Below are 25,344 nucleotides of genomic sequence, written 5' to 3' on the forward strand. Positions count from 1 at the left end.
GAAGATGACAACAAAAATGTGGTAGCACTTTTATTTTACAGCTCCTAAAGTTTCCTATAATTTTGTTAAAGATAAATTGTAGGAATTATATTATTCCAGGAAGCATCTGAGAAAATTATTCGAACATGACACCTTTTAAAATACAGACGGATTTATTTAAGTAATTAAAGTCTAATATTTACAGTTTATCCAACCTCTTGCATCATCAGCGACCATTTCATTAAACACAGAGACACAACGATTGTTTATATGAATGTGAGCAAATGTCTTCCACAAGGACAAGTGTCAGTGATACAGTCTTATTTTTTCACATGTATTCTAACACTGGGAAGGACGTCACATAGTCTTAATGGAAAAGCCAGTTTATCCCAGTCACATAGAAGAAAACCAGACGTCTGTGGAGCTTGATACCAACAAAGCAGTGAACACGTTTGACTTTGGGTTGAACTCTCCCTTTTACCCAGAAGAGATGGAATTAAATAATAAAAGTGTTTTTAAATAGAAGAAGGAGTCTCTCTTTTGTCTTGTAATCACTGAGACGGCGTCCTCTAATTACAAGTTCATCAAAATCCTACGAGTCCCAAACGTTTAGAGTCGAGTGAAAAGTCACGAGAGACAAAGTGTTCTGGTTATTTCCCCCCCCGGAGGAATAAAATGTAAGAATCACTGTGGAAGTAACAATCATCCCTGAAACGTGTTGAAACATAAAGGCCATTTTGCAAATTTAAGAAATGCTTGCATGGTAAACAAATTAAATGTTTAAAGTAACATTTCACAAACAAGGAAAGAAATATGTTTAAAAAAGAAACGGTTGTTTAAAGCAGTGATTCCTGACCTCACAGGGTCGGAAGATAAATTAATATAGTCAAATTAAAATAATAAGTGTCTGAACAGGGACGGAATTAAATTTTTTGTGAAATTGCCTCGATGACTTTCATGTGTCATTTTCTGTTAAATGTAAGAAAATGCCCCTGCTTTAAAGAGATCAAAGATACCAACCCATAAGCATCAGTGGAATGGTTACAGCACCCCCTGCTGCCCAGGTAGAGGCTGTGCTCAATCGAAGACGACTCATCTACCTGCGCTGTAGTAAAAGCTGAACTTTTTAATGCTAACATACATGAAATCTGAGATAAATTGAGAATAATATCAATCTGATCTTATTACCGACGCAAACAAACCCCTTAGTGTCATTAGAGAACTTCCATAACTTAGATGAAAAGTGGATGATTGCAATAGAGTATTGACGAACACCACTTTGGGAATGTGGTCTCTGAAAGGAGCCGTATTCGAATACATCAGATCTGTAGAGTTTTATTGCTGTTTAGAGAAAACGCTGCAGAGAGGAACCAGTCACCAGAGAGATGTTTCAGAAAGGGACGGGAGGGGGAGTTGGTTTTTTTGAAGTGTGCAACTATAAACAACAATTAAGACACAAATTAAACCTTTAAATAAAATCTGAATTCTTTCCTCTCCTCTCCCGTCTGTTTTCTGTCTGCAGTTTGTCTCCAGTTTCATACTCATGTCCAGAACATTGTCCTCCTATGCTAAAATCACCTCCACGTCTACCGGGTCGATGACTTTGTCCTCCCCACTCAGGCCGTTTGTGATTGGCTGAGGCTCGATTTCCTCCGCCTCCACGTTGGTCAGCGACTGGAAGCCGCTGTCTTCTCTCGAGCTGGACTCTGTCGGCACTGGTGCTGACTCCAGATCTGATTCTGCCGCAGAGACCTCCGCAATCAGTCCACTGTCGTCTTCCTGTGTCGTCAAATGAATTTCCTCAGGGGCGCTCTCGATGGCCACCTCCTCCCGCGCCTCCTTATCAGCCTTCTCCTTCATGCTTCCCACCAGCTGCCTGAGGATTGCATGCGGGGACGTCTTGTCTCGTGGAGATCTCCTGGGGACGTCCTCCACTATGGTGGTGACGTGTGTCACCTCCTCCTGTACTCCGTCCTCCGAGGTGAGGATGCCTCTGGTCGGCTGTGTCCCTTTGGGGACGTCGCTCTCCTTCTCCTCTGACACCGGCACCACCATCTCCACTATCGGATTAATAAGGTCCCTGATTAAATTCACGCTATCAGGAGACTTGGGTTCTTTGGGAAGGTCCTGGTTCTCCTCCTCCTCCTCTTGGTACTCCATGTTTTTGTCAAACACCTCGCCGTCCTCCTCCGGGATGATCTCCTCCCCCGGAACCTCCAGACAGGACTCGTAGGGCAGAGGCACCCCGTCCAGCTGGATCATGGACACCACCTGCCGGCGTCTACTCTTAGAACCCCCTCCTTCAATCACACCGACCACAGAGCCGTCGGGCCCCTCCTCCCCGAACTTGGTGGCCCAGTCCACCGAGGGGTTTTCTCCCAGCAGGTGCAGGTTGGGGTCGCTGTTTGTCAGGACGATGCTGTCCCTGTACAGGTTGTGTCTCCTCTGGACGGCCGCCTCCTTCACAGCTGGAGAGGTAAAGACACAAATCAATCAATCACTGTGCTCACGAGTCTGATTTAACGATATCACACATCTCTACAGCTGCAGCTTTTATTTCCTCTTCCTCACCCATCATTATGTCCTTGGTGACGGAATGCAGCACGACCTCCTCGAACATGTTCTCCACCAGCAGAAAGCGGGAGAAGTCCTCAAAGATCAGCTCTTTGAAATGAGGCAGCTCCTGAAGAAGGACGAGAAAAGAATGAGTTATTGCTTTATTGTCACTGATGCCTTCAGTTATCACTGATCCCCGGACATCCTGAGGAAACTCATTGACGTCCATCAGACTCCTTGATACAGAGTCATATCAGCCTTGTTCACAGGTGGAAACAGTCTCAGTAGATTAATAAAAGCAGTAATGGGGATGATGTGAGTGTTGGATGCTACTCACAGGTGAGCAGGAGGGTGAGAGCTGCTGGAGCATGAACGGGATGATGATCTGCAGCAGAGCCTCTCTGAAGAACTTCTTTCTCACTGTGCTGCTGTCGTAATCATATTTCTGACGGGAAGGAACCAGACATGCATTTTAAAGATGGGCCTAATAACAGCTGTTCTACCTGTTGCACAAACTATATTTCAACAATTTACTCTTTAGGCTCAAGATTCAAATATACAGTGCATCTCGTTACCTGACTTATCTTGGAATATGCTGAGGCTGTCAAAATCACAAATGAACTTTAACTAACCTTCTCTGTATCTGGGTGGAGGAAGGAAACTTCAAATTTAACCATCATGGTTCAGGACCACTCATAATTCCTAAAACCTTTGTTTTGGGGAATGATGTAGCTTCCAGCTGTAAGTCATAAAAAGATGTGTCACTACTTTGTCAGCTTTACCTTGATAACCCTGTCCTGGCATCGCTGGATGGTCTTGCACATGTCATCTTCTCCTTTTCCCTCCAAACTCTGGTGCAGCAGCTGCTCGAATGTGTAAACAGCGTTGTCCATTTGCTGTGAAAACATCAACAAATAGCTTCAAGTGGTGCAGACGTATCCAGGTCACATCTTGTCCAGCAGGTGGGAGTAGAGACTTCCCCGCGCTGCCCAGTTTTCTGCTGATGGTGGTGAATCCTGATTCTTTGGGTCATTAACAGAGTAAAGATCTGAGACTCCCTCACCTCCCTCATGAGGATCTGAGCTCTGCTGACGAACACGGAGGGACTGCCGACCTCGAACCTCTGCTGCAGCCCCTCCAGGTTCAGCTGCTCCACCTGCTCGTAGCAGCTCTGCATCTTCACGGGGTGGAAGGCGAGCATGGACAGTCTCTCCAAGTGCTGAGGGGGAGGGGGGGGATTTAAAGTGTATTCAGACCAAAACAGAAACAGGTTGATTGCTCAGGATCAATACTGTAAAGCTGTCATGTGTAAAAAGCAGAAATGAGGAAACTTTTCAGCTCATTGTTTTGATTTTCGAGCATCAACCACAACTCGGATAGACGATAACACATCTGTGTCGTCCATCTGTTCTTCCTCTTTATTACAATGGTTATCTAACAGCTCGTCTAGACTGATAGGTGGAGGGACAACAGGAGACACATTAAAGGAGACATTTTGCACATGTCAAAGTTAATACTTTTTAACTAGGGTCATTTATGGAAAATGTTTTAATTCTCTAATGTTCAGGAAACACGTCTTTCCTCATCCTGTCTATTGCTGCTGCTCCTCTTGTCAGCCTCTGTCTGGAACACTTGGTTTTAGCTCCTGATAAAGCCCAGACTGCTCTGATTGGCATCATAGACTCGTGGCCAATTAAGCATAACTCACGTCTCCCATTTTGTCCTTGCTCCCTCCGTTGAGCGAGTTCTTGCTGATCTCCACCAGCTCCTTGAAGAAAACCTCCCTGACCTCCGAGAAGCCCCTGCTGGTGGGCTCCATCAGGGCCTCCAGGATGGAGCTGATGTACGGCTGGATGCTGGTCCGCAGGAGCGGCTCCGTCTTGGGCAACACCAGAGCTGCGAGGCACGGAGGGTGAGAAGAACAACACTCATGGTTAGGTACTGCAGCTTGTAAATAAGTGACACACGAGAAGGACATTGTTTGATGCCAGGCTGACGTCGCTGGTATGTGTGCTATGAGGTTTGAGTCAACACTCGGTTTCCAAGGAGGCCCGGCACCTTTCATTTTCACCTTCACTCTCAGAATACGCCCAATCGTTAGAAATGTGACCTCTCTACTGAGAGAGAGGGATGAAGAAAAGATCACAGCTGGAATTTAGCCTCTGACATCTGCACGTGAAGCGACTCTGCATCTTTTTGCACAGGCGACTTATATAGAATCTTATCTGTGAGATAAAGTTCCAAACAGCCCATGAGGTGCAGGTGGTGGAATGCAGCTCTGCCACTTCAGGGGAAAACAGTACGTATGAAAAAAATGAGCGGCCGGTGCCAGATTCACTTTTGAACTCGAAGGGGGGGGGGGGGGGGGAACTGTCCCTGGCGCTGGCAGCCAATCAAACAGAAAGGAGGGAAACGAAGGACAACGTGAGGAGGAACAGAAAAAAGACTCGAACACGAGGCGGTCGCTGAGCACTGATGTGGCGTTGATCAGTGACCAGAGCCGGCGCTTTGCTGTGCCAGTAATCCCCTGAGCCGGAGAAACCACGGCTACACCTCACCGGGGCAAACAGTGGGTGAACAATGAAGCATGCACTTGAGGGCTAAGGGAGATCGAGTTACACGGCACAGCGAGCAACACGTCAACCGAGTCCCTGTGCAAAGCATGTTGGATGCGTGACGACGTAAACTGCTGAAACTATATCACTATAAAGTATCAGAGACAAACTATTCACTCTTTTTTCCTTCCTTTCTCATTATTGCTCTGAATTTACTCCTTAAATATATATATTTTTTAAACTGAATCACTATATCCGGCTTACGTACAACAGATATCTAGAGTTTTTACACTTAATAGGTTTTAAAAAGGTCCAAAATGTTATCATCCGACTTTTGGGCCTTCAAACTTCTTAGTAATTCTCCCTCAGATCCTTTCCGAGCCTCATGCAGATCTCCGGTCACCTCGTATCTTGCTGCTGACGTGTTCTTTGGACGTGATGATCTGGTCCATGTCCGTCCGCAGCCTGGCGTCCAGCTGAACCCTCTGGGCCTCGCAGCCGTCCACCAGAGCGCCGTACTGGTTCTTGGTCTGAGATAACACCTGCTTGTACACAGCGTCGGAGACCTGGAGGAGAGAGAGAGAGCGTCACTGGTCTGGACTGGTTTGCTTCTCTAGCCGCACAGCGAGACAGCAACTCACCAACATCCAGTGCCTCTGCCTCTGCTGCATTTTCCCCTTCAGACGAGGACCAATCACGTTTCTTAACTCAGGGTGAAGAGTCTCCATCACCAGATTAGCCAGAATCTGTACACACACAACACACAGTATTATATTAAGTATGAGTAATTTCATGTGTAAGTAGATAAAACAAAAGAAAGAACATGTTTTGAAGAAATTCCTTTAAGATGTTCTCGAGATACAAGGCAAAAAATATGATTTGTAAAGTCACCTTTGACTTTTGATGACTGAAATTCGAATCCCTTCCTTCTTGAGTCAGACTGAACATTCGTACAAAATTTGGAGAAAATCAATCAAGGTGTTTTTGAGATATCATGTTCACAACGGGATGAAACCATTATGCCTCCAGCCACTGTCATAATAATTCATCTGACTGTGTTGTATCAGCTTTTCCTTCTTCCTGATGCTTCTCGTGGTTCTTACTGTGACAGCCACAGGATGCTGTTGTTAATGAGGCAATGTGCCAACTATTTTGTTAGACGGGGGGGGGGGGGGGGGGGGGGGGGGGTGTAGTGGAAAAACAAGCGAGAAACTGAAATAAACCTGGAAAACATGAAGCCTTTTCCTGAGTGGTTACATAGAAACAGTGGAGTGATTGAGATGATACACACACACACACACACACACACACACACACACACACACACACACACACACACACCAGGTTCTAACTAAGCTAAACTAAATATTTGGCCGGGTAATGTGCGGCTGTGACAAAAGCGTTAATACTTTTTCCTACCCAGGAACAGAAAGGCCCGACAAACAAAAGGTTTATTGTTGTAATGTTTGACTCAAAGCTTGTTTGACTGAGAGCAGCAGATGAAATGATAACGTGTCTGTATCATTGATGCTTTGCTGACGGTGACTTGGTTTGATATCTCACACGTCAGTGTGTATTTAATGCCAGTTTTAATGTCAATAGCCCCAAAATAGCCCCCCAGTTGCAACCTATAAATACAAATACTGTTATGTTCGTGGAGCTAGATGGAAACTGGTTTAATGACAGAGGTGACGTTCACACACACACACACACACACACACACACACACACACACACACTGTGGATCTGGAGCTGGAGCAGGAGACTGAAAGGGCCTCATTCACGGTGGAGACCCCATTCAACAGTGTGAGAGTATGCATTTGCACGTGAGGGGTGGGGTCCTGCTGCCTGGTCTTTGAAGGTCTTGTGTGGCTGCCTTCTTGTTCTCGAGTGTGAGGGGAGGGCGTCAGCTGGAGGTAGATGATGAAGTGTTTTCTTGAGGAAAAGCTTTTTCTCTCTGGAAGGCAGAGCTGCTTCTGAAAAATCTGCATCGTCCATCATCCATCTGAGGAAGTTGAACTATGACCTTGAGCTGAACTGAGGACTTTAGGGGTCATAGCTTGTTATAAAAGGACAAAGTTACTCCCCACAGACTGTAAATAAAGATGGATGATGCGTTTCCACTTCCTCTCCTCGTACACAAATGGAGCCAAACTATCTTGGATGAAGGTGGCGCCATCTTGCACCTTTGACGCCAAATGTGGTGATAAGAACTACATCAAAAAACTTTGTTCTGAGATCCTGACCTGCGGGGGGGCTCCACACATCATGTCCCAGGTCTCGTAGTGTCCCTTGTTCTGTCTGTGGCGTCTCACAGCGTCGGTGAAGGCGGGCGTCTCAACGGTGCTGTCCTCTGACAGACCTGAAGGGGGCAGGAGAGAGCAGAGCAGACGTTTGATAACATTAATTAAAAGGGTTACAACCCCCCCATCAATTGTTATTTATTTTTCACTGAATTACTCTGCAACATCTAAATAAAAGTTTGAACTTGTTGTTAGTTCCTCGGGCTCGGTGGATTCTCCGTCTCGACAGTTAAACATGAGTCACCTGTGTGTTTAAATCTGCCCGGCGCTCTGCTCAGTCCAGAACAACACAACACAACACACACTCAGTCCGTTATCACACACACGGCTGTGTCATCCCCCCCCAAAAACAGGAAGATGTTGGCGTGTTGCTGGGAGGAAGGATTTCATGTGGTTTCTGTGTTTACCGCCCCTCCCAGCCAACAACGCAACAGAAGCAGCTCAACAAACATGCTTGTTTTTTTTGAGGAAGTTGGTTCTTGACATGTATTTGTGTTACGGGCGTACGTCAGTAGCTGAAGAGCTGCCTCTCTTCCTCACAACAGAGTGTAAACAGGTGAATGGAAGAAGACTTGGCTATAATTAGCAGTTTCACGACTTTATATTAAAGAGTCACATGATTCCGTCGTGTTTTCTCCTGCGGAAACAAGACAGAGTCTGATGTGTGATGCACAAATGTGTAATTAGAGGATTGTTCAGCTCTTTTCATCCTTTGAGACGTTGTTGTTAAGTCACTTAGATCACAAGTTTCCACATTCTGACTCTGACTCCTGATCTGTGTCTGCAGGATTTTTTTTTACACTGAATTGCCGCTACGTGATTGGCTGATCGGATAAACAAGTGTCCACGTGTTCCTAATAAAGTGCTCAGTCAGTGTATTCATACATTGTCTATAGTCTGTTTTCTCTCTTGTTGTGATTTGGCTGATTTGCTGTGAAATCAGATGACAGATGAATCCTGCAGTTCCCTGTTTTTTTGCGTTGTGCATGAACGGAGGTGGAACACGCCTGAGCGACGCTAGGGTCACGTGTCAGGTTTGTCATGCACAACTAAAGACGTGCACGTGTGTTGCCTGAGCGCGGGTCGAGTCGTACGGCTGTGACTCAGAGGAGGCTGACAAAGACAGGAAGTGGCCTGAGAGTGGAGCGGCGGGTAGACGCAGCACAGACAGGAAGCCGTCTGTGCTGCCGGCTCAGTAACTCAGGCTGAGTGTTCGCTTGTTTTGGCTCAAGTGGATTCACTGGATACTGAGGTTAGGATCCCAGTGGGAAAATAACTGTCCTGCTGGTAGGTGGGCGGATTATCACAAGGCCGACTGATGGTTCGGACACTTCCAGACCATAGACTGTAAATAAAGATAAACTTCCTCCCACTTTCCAGAAACTATCCCGGATATGAACGTTTCCATTTGGCGCAGATAACATCATTCCGAGCCGGAGCAGCGAGAACCAATCACGTCTCAGCCGTCAATCACCTCGTTTTTATTCCATCAAATATCGAATCACAAACAAATCTACCTGAACAAGTGAACTTTAACATAGATCAGTTTGATAAGAACCAGCTGACTAACCAAAATGTACGAAAACATCTTGAGGAAAAGGAATTTGAAGCGCACTCTGATTACACGGAGGTGGTGGGGTTTAACCCATACCGCAGCCGGCCACCAGGGGGCGATCCAGATGCTTTGGCTTCACTTTTGAGGAGCCATCATGTTTATCTCCATCTTTATCTACAGTCTGTTTTGTTTATTTGCTTTGTTGACAACTTGACAGAACAATAACCCCACTTTTTTAAAAACCTCTTCTATCTCTCAAAGCCTCTTGGAAACTTCTTGTTTCATATTTAACTCGTGTCCCAGTAGGAACACACAGAACCTACAGAACCAGTAGATTAGTAGATGATGACAGACTGTTGACCCACTGTACAGTTCATAATCTCCTGTTGTGGCCGCGACAGGAAGTTGTGGGGAAATTCTTAGAGTGCTTTGTGGTGACTCGTTGGGTTTTCACCTTCCACATTCCAAACCTTTATCTCGATCATTAGATGTTGTAAAGTAAATTCCAGCTATAACCTTTAAAAAAGTATTTAAGCAGTGATTTGAATTCTTCTAAGGTTCATATTTGGAGCCAGATCACCAGTGTAAAAAAAAAACTGAATGGGAATTCCTCTACATTTCAAGTTAATTGCTTTTTTTTAATGAGAACTTTCCTCTCGACAGAAAAAGAAAAACATTTTTCAACGAACTGGCCGAGCCTGTAAACTGCTCAACATTCTCCATGTGTCTGAACCAAGCAAGATCAAGGAGCACATTATAACTTCTCTTTAGTGTGTGTGTGTGTGTGTGTGTGTGTGTGTGTGTGTGTGTGTGTGTGTGTGTGTGTGTGTGTGTGTGTGTGTGTGCACTTTTACAAACAGCACATGTGGCAGCATTTACCACGCTCTTTTTATTTGAGGCATTTCCCTCCCTGCCTTGCTCACCACGCTCCGGTTGGTGGGATCTGAGCAGAAGCCAGGGACGAGTTCCCAGGCCTTCATATCCTCAAGTGTGTGTGTGTCTCTGTGTGTGTGTGTGTGTGTGTGTGTGTGTGTGTGTGTGTGTGTGTGTGTCTAAGCGAGCAGTATCTTTCTCTGTTTTCATACATTTGACATTTTAAAACCCATTACGCAGTTTAGATGTCAAACATGGTCCAATCAGACTTCAGCTTCTCGGCCACCTGCCTTGGTTTGGACGCTTGTTTTAAACCTCTGCCTCAAACACTCTCTCTGCTGCTGCTGCTCCCGCTGACATGCATGAGTAGTGTTCCTTCATATGGTTCAGCTCAGTGGAGCCAGCGGAACCCACAGTACAATAAACACTGAGTGGAACCCACCATCAGCCGCAGACATCACGGACACATGACTGGAGAGGTGAGTCTAGCAGATTTCTGTCTCCAGCAGCAGGAGGACGGGGACGGGGACACCACGTCACAGATAACCATCATGACGCATAATGACACAAATACAGGCTGTGGGGGGGGGGGGGGGGGATGCTTTGCTTCTGGTGCTGTGATGTGATGGTGGTTCTCCAGCTCACAGCAGTGTTGGATTACTAACATGCTTCCCTGCAGCCGGACCTGGGATCTGATGAACACGTCACTTTGCAAATGTTACCAAGATGCAAAGCGGCAGCCGATCGTTTCCTCGGAGAGATATTTAAAATAAAACAAAAGCCGCTTTAGTGGATTCAAATGGTCAGAGTTTAACTTGTGGTTCACAAGTGAATAGTATCTGAGTTCAGCTGAAGAGCTGCTTTGCATGAAGCTTCTCCTTCGTGGCCACTGCAGCAGGTTGATGTTTGAATTCAGAGGAGACTCATCACTTCTGTACATTAGGAAATCAAGAGCTCAGCCTTTTATATATTTCTTTAAGCTGGTAAATATTTACTGTATTAGCACTAGAGTGTGACAGCTACTGGCTTTAAGGGGTTGATGCCAATAGTACAAAAATTACCTATATGATATCAGGCTTTAAATATACAATATTCTTCACGTAAAATAGAAGAGACCTTAATGCAAATTATTTCTTTATTGTTCTATCTGTAAAATAAAAGTTTTCCAGTCTGCAAACATAAACTAAGATCCCGAAATGTCCTTGATATCCTGTCTCTATTCAGCTGTGTATAAAGTGTGAGAAGTGTTTGTGTGTACAGTTCATGTGAATGTGTGTGTGTGTACAGTTCATGTGAATGTGTGTGTACAGGTCTAATGACTGAGAGGAACTGCAGCGAGTTCAGGGGTCGGGCTGTAAAACCCAATCATCACCCTCAGGAAAAAAAAACTCCTCAACTGGTTCTCTGCTTTCCCTCCACGACACCAGCGAGGTGGAGGTGGGACTGGGCGTGTCGGCACAGGCCCCAAACCCCATGAATGCCAGTCCACACTTCCAGCAGCCGCGGTGACAGCTCACACACACAACAGGCTCCTGCAGCCCAGCCTCTCCGCTGGAATGTACAGCAGCGACTGTGGCGAGCCCGGGCAGGTCGTCAGGGGAAGTGAAGAGCTGAAGTTTGATTTCAAATTAATTCAAATTGGTTATTTAACTCAACTTCGGCAAAATAAGAAAACCTCCTCTTCTCCCCCCCCCTCTCCCTTGTTGTTGCTGTCGTTTTTTGGGCTCCTCTCACTTCACTACATGCGTTGGATGTTTTCAAACAATTACTGGAGATAAAAGCACTGTTGGCATGTTGGTGTGTGTTTAAGGAGGCTTTGAATACACACGCAGCACAGTGGGTGCAAAAACAAGGTCGGATCAGGTTAGGCAACTTTGTCAGTGTGTGGATGAGCGGAGAACCAACGTGACGTTTCATTCACCTTCAATGGTTCGATTCCGGTCGGGATGCAGGACCGACACTGACTCTCACTCACACTGGACACTTTCAGACATGTTGGTGCTTCTACTGCCCCCCCCCGACTGGGACTGCTTGTGTGTGATCATCATCCATCCCAACGAGGGCCTGCAGCGATCCCAGACAGATTCACCCATACGTCGGCTCCACGCAGTCGGAGCCTGGCGTCACACCCACAGGCGTTTCACATGCTTGTGAATGTACGTGTTTGAGGATCGAGGGTCAGCCGAGGTAAGGTGTCGTGTTTGTGGATCAGATCTTACGCCTGTTTAAGAATGTAGATGGTCTAGTGCTTTGCTGCCAAAATATCTGGAGTCGATAATAATAAGATGTGTTTCACCTCCTCAGAGTTGAATGAAATCGTTAGTTTAAATGTATTTAAAACACTTTACAACGACTCAGGTTCATTTTTAGGGAAGATCCTGGTAATAAGATGAATCCTGATGATAAAATATAAACAAATTAAATAAATAATCTACGCCTGATGCCTTTGCAGCCAGTGGAGCTCGACATGCCTGATCACGCTTCACTGCAGCAACCGTCTGTTTGTCGTTTTGTGTTGTGATCCTGACTTCCCCAAAAAGCTGCACTTTCTGATTCTCTCTGACTCGAGTCTAAATAAAGCGCACAACCGAACATGAGATGACATCTGCACACACACGAGCGTGCAAGTAACCAACCGGGAAGCAGGGCAATCCTTTCTACCAATTATCTTTCACAAAGTTGTGTTGTCGAGAGATACAGCTCGACAACATGACCAAACAATGGACGACCTCCTCATGGTGGGTTCTCACAAACGTCCTTCAGGGATGTGGACTCGGCAGCAACATTTCAAAACTCGGATTCCCAACATGACAACACGCCTCGCTCACATTAACAAAACAAACACATATCCTTCCTGCAGCATCTCATATTCCTCGATCCACCAGCTCACCCGGATGGAATGTGAGGACTCAACACTGCGACACAGTCAGACGCACACACCCTGGTCTTAATCCAAAAACAAAAGGTAGAGAGACAATTATCGCACAGGGGACAATGAAGACACTGAGAAACGTCCATGAGCTGACATGAGCCTTTCACAGACATCTATCAGAAGATGTTTCCCAATATAAACACTTATTTTACAACATATTTTATGTATTTGGTTGTAATTGGTTTGTTTCGAGTTCTAATATTTGGTCGTATTTGTGTTTACTTTTTATTTATACTTGTTAATTCCTGTTTGTTCAGGTGAGATTATCGTGTGTGTGTGTCTGTGCGTGTGTGTGTGTGTGTGTGTTGTTACCGTTGTTGCAGTGCCGGACACAGTCCTGCAGCACGGCGTGCCACTTCTTCTGCTCCTTCTCCGTCATCACACAGAAGTAGTGGTGCCGGGCGTACGGGTGCCACAGGATGAGCGGGAACTGGGTCGCGACCTTGATGAACGGATGACTGCCGACTCGGGCCTTGATCCCTGCAGCAGGTCACATGACGGGAAAACAAGAAACCAGAAGATTCAGAAGGTGAAGTGCAAAACAAGCAGGTGCAGCAGGGATTGAACATGTAGAGTCCGTGTCTGACCTGGCAGGCTGGTGTTCATCAGCTTCAGGTACTCCTCCATGGAGGTCAGGGCCTTGTACCCGGCACAGTTGATGGCCACTTTCGGATGCAGCTCCCGGTCGTGTGCCTGTCGGAGAGAGAAGCCAAACACACCGAGCGCTTTCAGCACAAGAGCCTGAATCAACAGAAACCGACCAGTGATAGAAGAACTCACAGTTTTACTCTCATAGAGGTCGAAGCTGTAGGTGCTCGGCACCGACACGAAGCGATTCCTCCACTTCCTGTTCTCCTCCAGGTACTGGAACAGACTCCCTGAGAAAATGGTCCGGCCCGCCAGGGGGTCCTGAAAGATAACAGAGCCTCAGCACTAAGACACGATACAACAGATATTACACTGCTGATATTGAGGTTTTAATAAATAACGATGCGGTTTGATATTTAATAGATTAATCACAGGTTGCATTGCTGTCATCATTTAATAATGTTCTCATTGTGATCTCCTTTAATTGTGCAAGAGACCTGATGACATGCCAGGTGTTTCCAAACATGGGAGGTGCAGTATTTGCACAAGGATTCTCACCACACGTTATGTTTTTAGTTTTCCTGACTGAGATCAAATAATCCTGTGACTCAGGGGGACGGACGGGACGAGACAGACGCAGGACGAGCAACAACTGAAGACGCTTCATTACACTGACGGCAGTAGAGCAGAAAGAAAGGGATGATCCTGCAAAGTATTCACCTGGATTTAATGTACTTTTTAAGGTATTTTTCACATTAAAACCAAAGCTTGAACAGGGGGAGAGCTAGTGGGAGAGGATATGAAAATGTTATATTGAGTAAAATAAGCCGATTGGTAAATAAAGAGCTCCGGTGTGTAATTGTGTTTGCACGTTGCTGCTTAATGCCTCATCTGGCGTTTGTGTCCCGAGCAGCCGTCCTCCACGTCCCGAAGGCAGCAGATGAACGACATTAATAGAATCACAAACAGCTTCTCCGCTCGTGTGTGAAATCTGCTCCACTTTCCCCCCCCCGGGCGAGAACGAGAGGAACAGAAGAACCAGGGAGGTGAAGCGGGGGGGGGGGGGGGGGGGGGGGGGTTCCCATCATTAGGTGATGTGTCCGAGCACGTCGACCCCGGGATGAGCTCACTCAACCAGTTCGTGAGCATCATCGAGCTCCGTCGGCCGAACAAAGCTCGTATTGATGGAAGCTAACAAATCGTTTAGCTACAAACAAACGTGTGAATTTCTTCTCGGATGCAGAAACGAAGCTGGAGAAATTAATGTTCCTCAATTTCTGAAACGCTATTTAAAATGTCCTAATTTCTAAGTAAACAATTAGACGGATTCGCCTCATGTTAATTCATTGCCTTAATTACAACGTTTATTATTTAATAAGTTAATTATCTGATCATTCAGGGTTTACAAATGACCTTCAGGATTTGATGACCGGGCTAAAACATGGACTGTCCAGCAATTAAGCCAAAACATTGATATACTAACATGTCGGTGGGGGGCTTCATGAGCCATACTGCTACCAGCCACCAGAGGGCGATAGAGACACTTTGGCTTCACTTTTGGGGAGCCGTGATGTCGGCCATCTTTATTTTCAGTCTCTGGGCTCAACTGGGTTCAAACCGTCCTGCACACCAGACTGGATTTATTCCTCAATATCCGACATCACACCAGGTTAGTTTCAGACAGGATTAAGATGCAGTCGGAGGTGGAGGCCTCGTCCTATCAGAAGCATTCAAAGGAACTCGCCTGTCGGTGCAGCAGCTGCGCCTGCGCCCCCCCGCCTCCTTCGATCTCGTAGCGGACGCTGTTGAAGAGAGCGACGGCGTACTGCTGCTCGTACACGCCGCTGAACTCCTTCATCACGTCTCTGGTCTGAGCTGCAGGACACACACACGACATCAGGAAAACAAACTTTACAACACACCACACAAAGTGATCACGTTTCCATTTGGTGACATATAGAAGGTAGAACGCTAGAAATCAACTCGGTTGTAAAGTAAAATGTTTTTAGTTTGTATTTGAATTAATATTTGGTTGTTAAACATTGACTGAGTGAGAATAGAAGGACGTTGATAAAGTTCTGCTGCTATCAGCTCTTCAGGAAAAGTGTCATATAGTCAAATTTCCAATTAGATAGAGACTCAGCAAACACTGGATCAGTCACGTCTGTGTCACACGTCCGTCTTCAGTTATCGACGCACTCAAAAGACATTTGAATGTTATTACTGCTCAGCAAACACTATGAGTAAATATTGGATGAGAGGTGAATATGCAGAAGTTTAAAATGTCATGTTTCACGGTTGCACAATACAATATTTAAACCCAAGTAAACTCACTAATAACTGGAATTTTGATTCGTTTTTTATATTTTTTTTCCTGCCCTATACAGCCTGCGCTTCATTTTTAAAAGTGTTAGTTTTCTTATAAATTGAATATTTGTGGGTTTAACATTGATTCTTAAACAACAACAAGTTATTTGATAAAAGATTATTCAATAAGGAATGAAATTTATTCTCTGAGAAATTGGAGAAAATGTCCATCCAGTAGTTTTTGTAAAATCCTGCTGACAAACAAACAAACGGACAGAGATGAAAACAAACTCCTTCGTGGAAATAATACAAGTTAGAGTCTCAGGCTGGAGAAGAAGCTGAGTCATTTAGGGGATCAGTTATATTGAATCATTGTTTTTCTCAGCCTGACTCAGCATTTCTCTCCCACCTCTGCAGGAAGCATCTTTTAAATAAAAGCAGGAACGTGCAGGAGGAGACACAAGCTTTTTTCCCAAACTCTCAAAGTGTGATTTAACCGACCGGTGCGTTTTGACTCGGTCAGACGAGTGTCGGCTGAGATGTGTTTGTGGAAGAGACGACGCAGGAAGGAGGGAGGAGGCGGCGGCCGGCCTGCAGTGGGAGAGCAGGAAGGAAAGAGCTGACAGGACAGGACACACGTGGAGGGAATGTGGAGGAGACGGGAGGACGGAGGACACACAATTAAAAACAGTCAGACCAGGGGGGGGGGGGGGGGGGGGGGAGTGGACGGGTTAGAAGGTCACAGGAAGATAGTGAGACGGCTGAAACAATGTTCAACTCCTGGATGAAGATTTGAAACTTCCACCGTGTATGTGAGCGCCGATCCAAACGGGGAGACTGGGGTATTTTCCACTGGTCCTACCGGTGCCAAAGTCAGCAGACTGGGACTCGGCACATGGACTTTTTAGGGCAGTTTGGAAATTGGAATTTGGGAGCAAAGACCACATCATAAATCACACACCCAATTCTCTGCTCCAGTGTAAGTGCAAACACCAAAGTCCAGATCTTCACTTGTTTTGTGTGCCCATTTATTTTTGAAATAAAGGCCTCCTGACATGTGTGTATGAAGGGGGTTCATCCTCTGGGAACCATGAGTGCAATATCTCCTTTCATTCAATCACGCTGCAGACACTCGTGTGCGCATGTCTCAGGTGAAAGTGTTGTTCAGAGACCTGATATCTGTGTGTGTGTGTAGTTTGTGCGTCTGGGCCTTGGCTGAAGAACATGCTCCACTGACCAACACTCGCTTTTCCTTTCTTTTCGTTGTTTATCAGCAGGTTAACGCAAAAACAATTGAACGGATTTCCACTCGAGAAAGAATGTTGGTGCAGATCCAGGAACTTTGTCATCATTTTCTTTAACAGTGTGAGAGTTTTTTTACCTTTTCACATCTTTTCCCAGGGAAGAATTAATTGATCGTGTTTGAAAAGCTTTAACGTTTGATGCTGCTGACGCCTGCAGCAGTAGCGGATGAATGTCGGTGACCACAGAGTTCTCTTGAAATGTGTACGTGTGTGTTTGTGTGTGTGTGCGTGTCTATGTGCACGTTGCGTTTCTTTGTGTGTGCTCTGACGAGGGAGGAGATCATTTTGTGAGGATGTGTGCTGCAGCAGCGAGAATGAAGAAATCACATTTGCAGGGAGGAACACACTCCAAACATTACTCCCAGTGCAGAGTCATCGGAAACACACACACACACACACACACAGACACACAAAGACAACATGCACACCCACTAACCAGAGAGGATTTGTGGCTTGTACTTTGAAGGACACACACTATTCATCCATGCACGTACATGCTCATCACAGGGAGGGCGTGTGACCAGCAGACAGTTTCAGCTAATAATCCTGAGACATGTTTCTACCTGCTTCACCTCTGCTGCTTCTCTCACTTTCCTCTCCTCCTCTCTCACGGCTCTGCACTCCTTTCTTTCTCTCAGGAGATATTGTACATGTTATGTCATTTTATTATTTCAATCAAAGCTGATGACAGTGATACTAAATGACGCATGTGAGGAATGAGGAATGAATAACTGGAGCTCGCAGGTAGATGCACTGCACCACACCTTTGTCCTCAACAACACAGGCCAACTGAGATGAAACTAGCGAGTGGACTTTTAGAGATGAAATGTATAAATGAATTCATTGTTTTTCAAATAAATACAGTTTATTTAAATCTGCAGAAGGTCCCAGAGCTTAATGTGACATCTTCTTTTTACTTGTTTGGTCTGATTAGCACATAAAAATACCAAGATGTGTAAATTCTAATGATATAAACAGAGAAAAATAAGCAAATCCTCACATTTAAGATGATAAAACCAGAGAATATCCGACATTTATCCTTTGTTGGTTCATTTAAACGTTAATTAAATATGTTGTGTTGCTAAATTTGTCATTAATATCAGCCGCATTGCACAGTTCCAACCCTTTTGTGATGTAAATAATGCATCAGCACCAGATTCAGCCTCTAACAATGTTATTCTTCCAGTTTCTAACTATTTCTGAGTATTTTTTTTTCCAGTCACCATCAACAACAAACCTCAAGGACACAATCATTGGTTTCTGGAAGTGGTTTCTTCATGCAAGTGTCTGGCTGCCAGTAAACAGAACGACAGTCCTGAACCTGTAGCGGTGCAGCGTCCTGACACCACTCAGACGAAGCAGTTTCTAGAGGGATGTAATTACCAAAGTCAAACTAAAGAACTAACTTTTCTCCAAAGTGAGGACGGTCTTATAATTTAATCTACACGTGCACAGGAGTCTCTTCTTCTGGTTCCTGCTCCTCGTGGAAACGATGACACAGACCTGCACAGTGGGAGGCTGCAGCAATCTGAGACCTAAATAGCACTCTGTCCCGAACTTACACAAACACGCTTCCCTCTGGGAAACCTACTTATTATCTCGGGTGAAATGGGCCCTGCAGCCGAGCTGGAGGATTCAGGGGAGCAGAGCAACAGAGCTCAGATAGAAGTGACAGGAGGACAGGTGGGGGAGGAGGATTTTTAAACAGATCTAATGCACAATTTCTATTTCCATGAATCGGTTTTTAAAAGAAAAGTTTATTTGTTTTAAAAATAGAGCTCAACTGAACAAGGGATATTGTGATTTCCCTTCTAGAAGATGTAGAAAACTTAATAAAGCTGTAATAAACTGCTTCTGAAGTTTCAGTGGATTTTCTCTCCTCGGCTTAGTTCGATAAATCAGTTTAAAATAAGTTTGTTTCATCTTGAAATAGAGTTTATTTTTGTATGATTCAGAACAAAAAGAAAAAAAAGGGAAAATCTAATAAGAACAATAAAGCAGATATTGGGGGGGGGGGGGGGATTTCCCTTCTGGAGGATATCAAAACTTAATAAAGCTGTTTTTGAAGTTTGGAGTTAGTTTGATAACTCGGTTACAAAGAAGTTCTTTTCATCACTCCAGTAAAGAGGCGTGTGTTTTTATGATTGACAGACAAAGGACATAATAGTGTAGTTATATCCCCACTGGAGAGTTTAAACATCTAAAGCTATAGTAAACTTTTTTACGGAAGTTTCAGTCTGAAGATCAAAACTGTGTGAAGTGCAGCTCGTGTCTTACCTGTAATCATCTCCCTCCGCCCTCATCCAGGTGAGAGGAAACCACGTCCCCCATGGTGAGATCCTGCAGGTACCCGAGCCTCGCACTGGTTTGTCCTCCAGGTCAAACTGGGCTGTGGTGGGAAACTTCCAGCAGAGTCGAATATCCACTGAGCCGCTGCGTAAAAAAAAAACTGTCCCACTTCTCCGGGTGAGAGTCTTCTCTCTGGAGGAGGAGGAGGAGGAGGAAGAGGAGGTGAACACTGGGCTGGTTCACAGCCGCGTGCAGGACACACCCACTGGGAGTCATCACTGGTCCAACGTGTTCAGTCGGCGCTGCCAAGGGTGGGGCCAGAACCAGGAGCCTCACGGAGCAGCTTCAATACCCAGAGTGCACCTGGTGTTGATAATGTTTCTGTTCAATCTGTTCAACTGAACGGTTTTATCACTTTGCATTTAATTAACCAGCTCTATTAGAGGTTGTTCTTTTATATTTCTATTAGAGCTTCAGACCACAGACACATGAATGTTTAAATGTCTGTGATTCTGTCACGAGTGGAAAAGGTTTTTCCATCCGGTCCTGGGGAGGCGTTTTTCCAGATAGATGCTGCCCCCTGGTGGACAGTTTGTTTATTGAAGCCATATATTTTTGGAGCATATTGAAAATAATGCTCACTTAGAATTGGTGAAATAGAGACAACCTTTATTTTATTGTTTTCAGAAAGTTTTCAGATCCTCCAAAAGTTTTGAAATATGGGGGGAAATCTGATATTGCTAGATATGACATTTATATAATATCAATGCGTTTCCAGCTTAATCACATCCCCTTTTAACTTCGTAGTTACATTGGCAACAGATTCATGAAGCAAAAACATTTAACATGGTTCATCAGATAAGAAGATGTGCTGACGATGATCTGTAAGGAAAATATTGAAAAGCAATTATCCTGATAATCTAGATTCTGGGATCATATTTAGAAGTTTACGCTGCAACATAACATAACTTCATGAGCGGATCAATAGCATATGATCAGGCTCCGATTTCAATAATCGACTATATCAAGTTATAAAGAACCTATAGGTTATTGATTACCGTTTGTCAGATATGAGGATGAGCATCTGCTTCTGTGATTCACATCTTCTTCTTCTCTGGATTAAAAGCAGCCAATTAAAAACAATTCCTGTATTTATCAAAACACTAGAAAGATGTGACACATATGAATATTTAGTTTTTCACACGTTCAAACGTCCGGATGACATGTGGGTTCTTCAGGGAGGTTGTGGAGGAAGTCGTGTGGATGTCAGAGGCCTCGTCCAGGGCTGCTGCGGTAAAAACCCTTCATTAAACCAATATGAGACGCAGGTCCACCAATGAGAGGACGATACGGAAGGATACGTGGTGACGTCTCCGGCTGGAGGCTCCTCCACGGCGCTGTGGGGGGGCGGGTGAGGGAGAGGAGAGAGAGAGAGAGAGAGAGAGAGAGGGAGGAAGCAGAGGGAGACCAGTCGCTCCAGTACTCAGCAGCATCATGGCACCTATCGGATTAAAGGCGGTGGTCGGAGAAAGTAAGATTTTCTTTATTTCACATTTAGACCATTTAGTCCCGAAATGTGGCGCCGCGCCCTGTGCGTAAAAGCGACCGTTGTAATTGTGCGTGAGCGTGTGTTTGCAGGATGCGGTGATGATGAGGATGAGGAGGAGGATGGTGGTGATGAAGGTGGTGCTTCATCGCATCCTATTGTAGACCCCAGCGGCTGTAGTAACCTGCACGGACTGGCTGGGCTCCTGCGGTCCGAATGCGCAATTTGTTCCATTTCCAGCATGCGTATACTTATAGAAAAATGATTATCCCGCAGATAGAAAGCATCCGTGGAGGCTCCCGCAGCGCCACACACGCCCTTTTACCCCCACAAGCAAAAAAAACACATCTGCGCTGCTTTTCTGGAGCTGCATCGTAAATCTGTGGAGATGCGACGCGCCGCTGCAGCGTCTCACGCCCTGGCGCTGGCTAATTCCAGCCAATCGGGCCAAATCGATGATATCGATTAATTGGAGATTATTGGGCATTAACGGTATTAATCCGTGCGTGAGGTCGAGCTCTGCCTCACCTGCCTGATGGAGCCGGAGCGTCCCAGTGCTCCACCAGGCTGGTGTCAGCTGCTAATGGCGGATTGTGTCCAAGTTGCCTTTTAAAAGGCCGCAGCGCGAGAAATTCCGCATTATCTGAACATGGCCCCACTAACGAGCCGCTGGAGCTCCCCTTCTTCCTCTTCACCCTCATCCTCCTCCTCCTCACCATCATGCAATTTATTGGTGATGCGCCAAAACGAGTCTGTGTGACTCTGCACCGTCAGGACGCAGCAGATCAGACTGTGCACTGTGTGATATTGGATTTTAGAGTCATTATGTGTGTTTGTGTGTGTGTTTGTGTGTGTGTGTGTGTGTGTGTGTGTGTGTGTGTGTGTGGTGTCATTGGTGCAGGCCCTGAACATGGATGTGCTCTGGAGGGTCAACTGGGTGCATGTGTAGTTTGGTTGTGTTACCGTCACACGGGCCTGGACACTGGACTCGTACAATCCAGTTCATCCAGATTCTGACACATGACTCAGGGGTTTTTCCATTGTTTTCCTCTGCTGCAGGATTTTGCTTCACTTGATATCTCGACCGTTATTGATCCGGTTTCTCGTTTCACTCGTTACCAACGTCCAGGATCAAACAGCCGCTCTGTAGAAACGTCCCAGTCCCTGAGGCCGAGTCCCCTTCGTGTTGTTAGTGGGACCAGGCGTCACTGGTGCATCACATCACGTCCTGGGTGAACTGCTGCACGCTTTAGGGTCCCCCACCCCCCCCCCCACTCGGTTCCACCTCCTCCACCAGCACAACCTTCCTCTGCTGTGACACCGTGGAGGGTGAGGGGGGTTTGAGCTCAACCTGGGAATCTGACTCCAAACATGTTAACACAGGTTTAATAAAACATTATGTCGTACATATAATACAATGTTGTTATGGTTGGTTTAGTACAAAGCTGTGGTTGAAATCTGTCCAGTCGTTTTATCATTATCCTTTTAACTAACACACAAACAAACACACACACAACATAAGATAAGATAAGATAAGATAAGATAATCCTATATTAGTCCCAAATAAGGGAACATTTCTGACTCAAACCCTTAATTTCTCAGCTTTTAACCAGTTTGTATTGATCTTAAACTATATCGTGTAAAACATGACAGGATAATATTGTCGTGATTATATAGAATCATTGGTTAATCCTGATTAACAGGGTTTTGAAATAGATGATCAGAGATATTGTTTGGCCTTGTTCAGTACTGTAGTACTTGAGGTCTGATTTAAAATAAGTGTGAGCCCGTGCTGCATGGACAATAAGGACTCAAATATTATGGAGATGAAAATGTTCATATGAGTCAGATTGTTATCACGATAAATGTCAAATTGTGTAAAGACAGATTTTTGCATAAACAGCAAAACACTTCCACAAATCCTCACAGAGTTTGCACGACGCAGAAGCAATATATCAATATATATATTCAACATTTGTTATATTGCTATTGATTAAAATCATTTTGGGATGATAATTGATCATTTTCACACCCTACGTCACTGGTTTTGTTTGCACACCTACACAACTCAGCTTCACACGACAAACATCCGTGCATATCCTGCATTATTTCATTATTCAGGGCCTTGTAACTGGTAATTACATAAACCAGTCAGTAAAACTCAAGTAGGGGGACATGCAGCCACTGGCTCCTCTTCTCCAGACCAATATAAACACTGGATGTTTCCCAGTAGGTGAACGCAGCGACACCTGGGCTCCGTGCGGCTGAGGGTGGGAGCTGCGATGGGATTGGTGGAGTTGGCGGGGGAGGGGAGGGGAGGGGAGGGGAGGGAGTGAGGGAGGGAGAGCCACCATCACAGCTCCTCTCTCTCTCTGCAGCAGTGGATGTAGCAGCCAGGATGAAGGAGAGGTGGTGGGGGGGGGGGGGGATGGGCAGCGAGCAGAAGCTTCTCCCACCATCTTTTTCATGACTGCACGTGAGCATCGGCCCCACAGAGCAGCAGGAGGGAAACGAGGCCGAATGACCTGAGCTGCAGGATTCATCGTCTCTGAATGACGCTGCTGCTCAGACTGATGGAGCTGAGACAGAGCTGATTATTACAGGGCTGTGTTTAAAAAAGAAAAGCGTTATGTAGCTGTAGCTGATTTTCTGGAGGGGATTCAGGGCTGTGTGGCTGGATTTCATTGTAACGTGCAGGGATTCGTCTTTTTTCACTTGTTTATCCTCACATTTAGACACATGTCACTGTGGTGTATGGATCAAATCAGGGAATAAATCAGGGGATGTGGATAGAACAAGATTTATTTATAAATGGCGCTCGCTTAAAACAGGAGCACGATAAATTCCTGCATTCTCCAGAAAGCATTCAGTGAATTTCCCCCAATAATAAGAGTCATTCGTTTTTTATCTTCAGTTGCTCATTCAGGGTCATGAGGTTCAAATCCAGGTGCATAACAGATCCACTGATCCCATCCCATGCTCTGACCTGTCCACAGTGATGTAGCAGCTCTTAATCTGAAGGTTAACAGAATCTACGAGTCCCAATTTCCCTCCAGGTGACAGAGAAGTCATCAATAACCCCCCACCCCCCCCCCCCCCCCCCCCCACCCCCCCCCCCCCCCCCGGTGTGACCTCGCTGCTGTTTGAACCACACCTGGTTCAGCAGTGACTCAGTTACACGGGGACAGGAAGTGAAAGTAGAGACATGGCGGTTTTAACATGGAACCCAAAATCAGAGCAGTCAACACGTCGCTGGAGCCGTTAATAGAACTTTGAAGATACGTGCTCTCATTTCCACTAAACGCTGAAACCACTCAGTCATGATCCAGATTCCAAACTAGTCGGGTTTGTTGGCAACTTCTCAGCCTCAGTGACTTTGCCGGATTGAAATCGCTCACATATAGAGAACAAATTCAAACCTAGACTAGATTGTTTGAAAGATAAACTGCGTAGCTCCAACACATACACCCCCCCTCAAACCATAAATGATCGTTTTTTGGATTTGAACAATTGAAACAGGGATTGTTAGATAAACATACTCCAGTCTTTATTAGAGAATTGAATCAGGCGCTGCAGATTTCAGATTTGTTATGAACGTGTGTGTGATTCGATCTTCTCGTCTTCCTCATCACTAACAACACGTCTCCTTCAAATATCTGATTGGCTGCTGGATAAGGTCATTCTTCTCTGGACGTTTCTGGAATACATGCTGGTGTGTATTTACTCTTCGTGAGGAGAGGGAAGATGAAAGAGAAAAGGACACAGTCATGCACACACACACACACACACTTATAGAAACATGCACACACACACACACACACTAATACACACTCATACAAAGAGCTGCTGACCTTGGAAGCATCACTGAACCAGAGCATCGCACACTCGTCTGGGTTCAGTGTCTGACGCAGTGCCTGCAGCCCTCAGGGCCACACACACACACACACACACACACACACACACACACACACACACACACACACACACACCCAAATACACCATCACACACTCAAGTAAATCAGAGCTGAAATGTCACGTGATTGCAGAGAGCACGTAGAAACCGGCTGAAGCAGAGCAGGGTTACAGTCGCTCGTCATCTCAACGCATTCCCTCATTTCTCTCCCGCTGAGGAAGAGTGCTGTGTCAGAGCTGGCAGACCTCCTCTTCCTCCCACTCCTCCGCTCGGCGGCACGTGACTCGCTCTCTCTCTCTCCATCCTCCTCTTACATACGTATGTGCACAGAGACCAGCTGCACACAGTGTTACAGAAATATCCAGACGAGCTAAACAGCGTCGGCCTCGATGCCAGGACGACGTGAGCGAGAAGAGGAAGTGCAGATCGATGAGGAAGAGGAAGAGGAAGAGGAAGAGGAAGGGAGACGATGACATGTCGATATTTGAAGATGTTATTCTCACTGTATTGCTACTGAACCGCTGAGCCTTTAATTAACATTTAGCCCCTAAAGACAACGGAAGGAGATCTTTAGTTTCCATAACGTGAGATATTTCAGATTCAAATAAATTATACTCGGTGTGATAACCAGAATGGATCTGATC

At 45.5% G+C, this 25,344-nt stretch overlaps 1 protein-coding gene across 1 annotated transcript; it reads right to left on the reverse strand.

The window, feature by feature from the left end:
* Positions 1-133: 133 nt before the first annotated feature.
* Positions 134-19,450, reverse strand: niban2a (niban apoptosis regulator 2a). The gene is given in 15 exon segments (XM_053410768.1): positions 134-2,447; positions 2,551-2,662; positions 2,873-2,980; positions 3,318-3,431; positions 3,599-3,754; positions 4,244-4,431; positions 5,494-5,656; positions 5,732-5,836; positions 7,337-7,452; positions 13,066-13,233; positions 13,341-13,446; positions 13,534-13,662; positions 15,086-15,216; positions 19,230-19,247; positions 19,250-19,450. Coding segments are annotated over 15 exon segments (2,553 nt in total). The 5' UTR covers positions 19,284-19,450; the 3' UTR covers positions 134-1,542.
* Between the last annotated feature and the right edge of the window lie 5,894 nt (positions 19,451-25,344).

This window comes from Pleuronectes platessa, chromosome 19 (genome assembly GCF_947347685.1).
Source record: "Pleuronectes platessa chromosome 19, fPlePla1.1, whole genome shotgun sequence".
NCBI lineage: Eukaryota > Metazoa > Chordata > Actinopteri > Pleuronectiformes > Pleuronectidae > Pleuronectes > Pleuronectes platessa.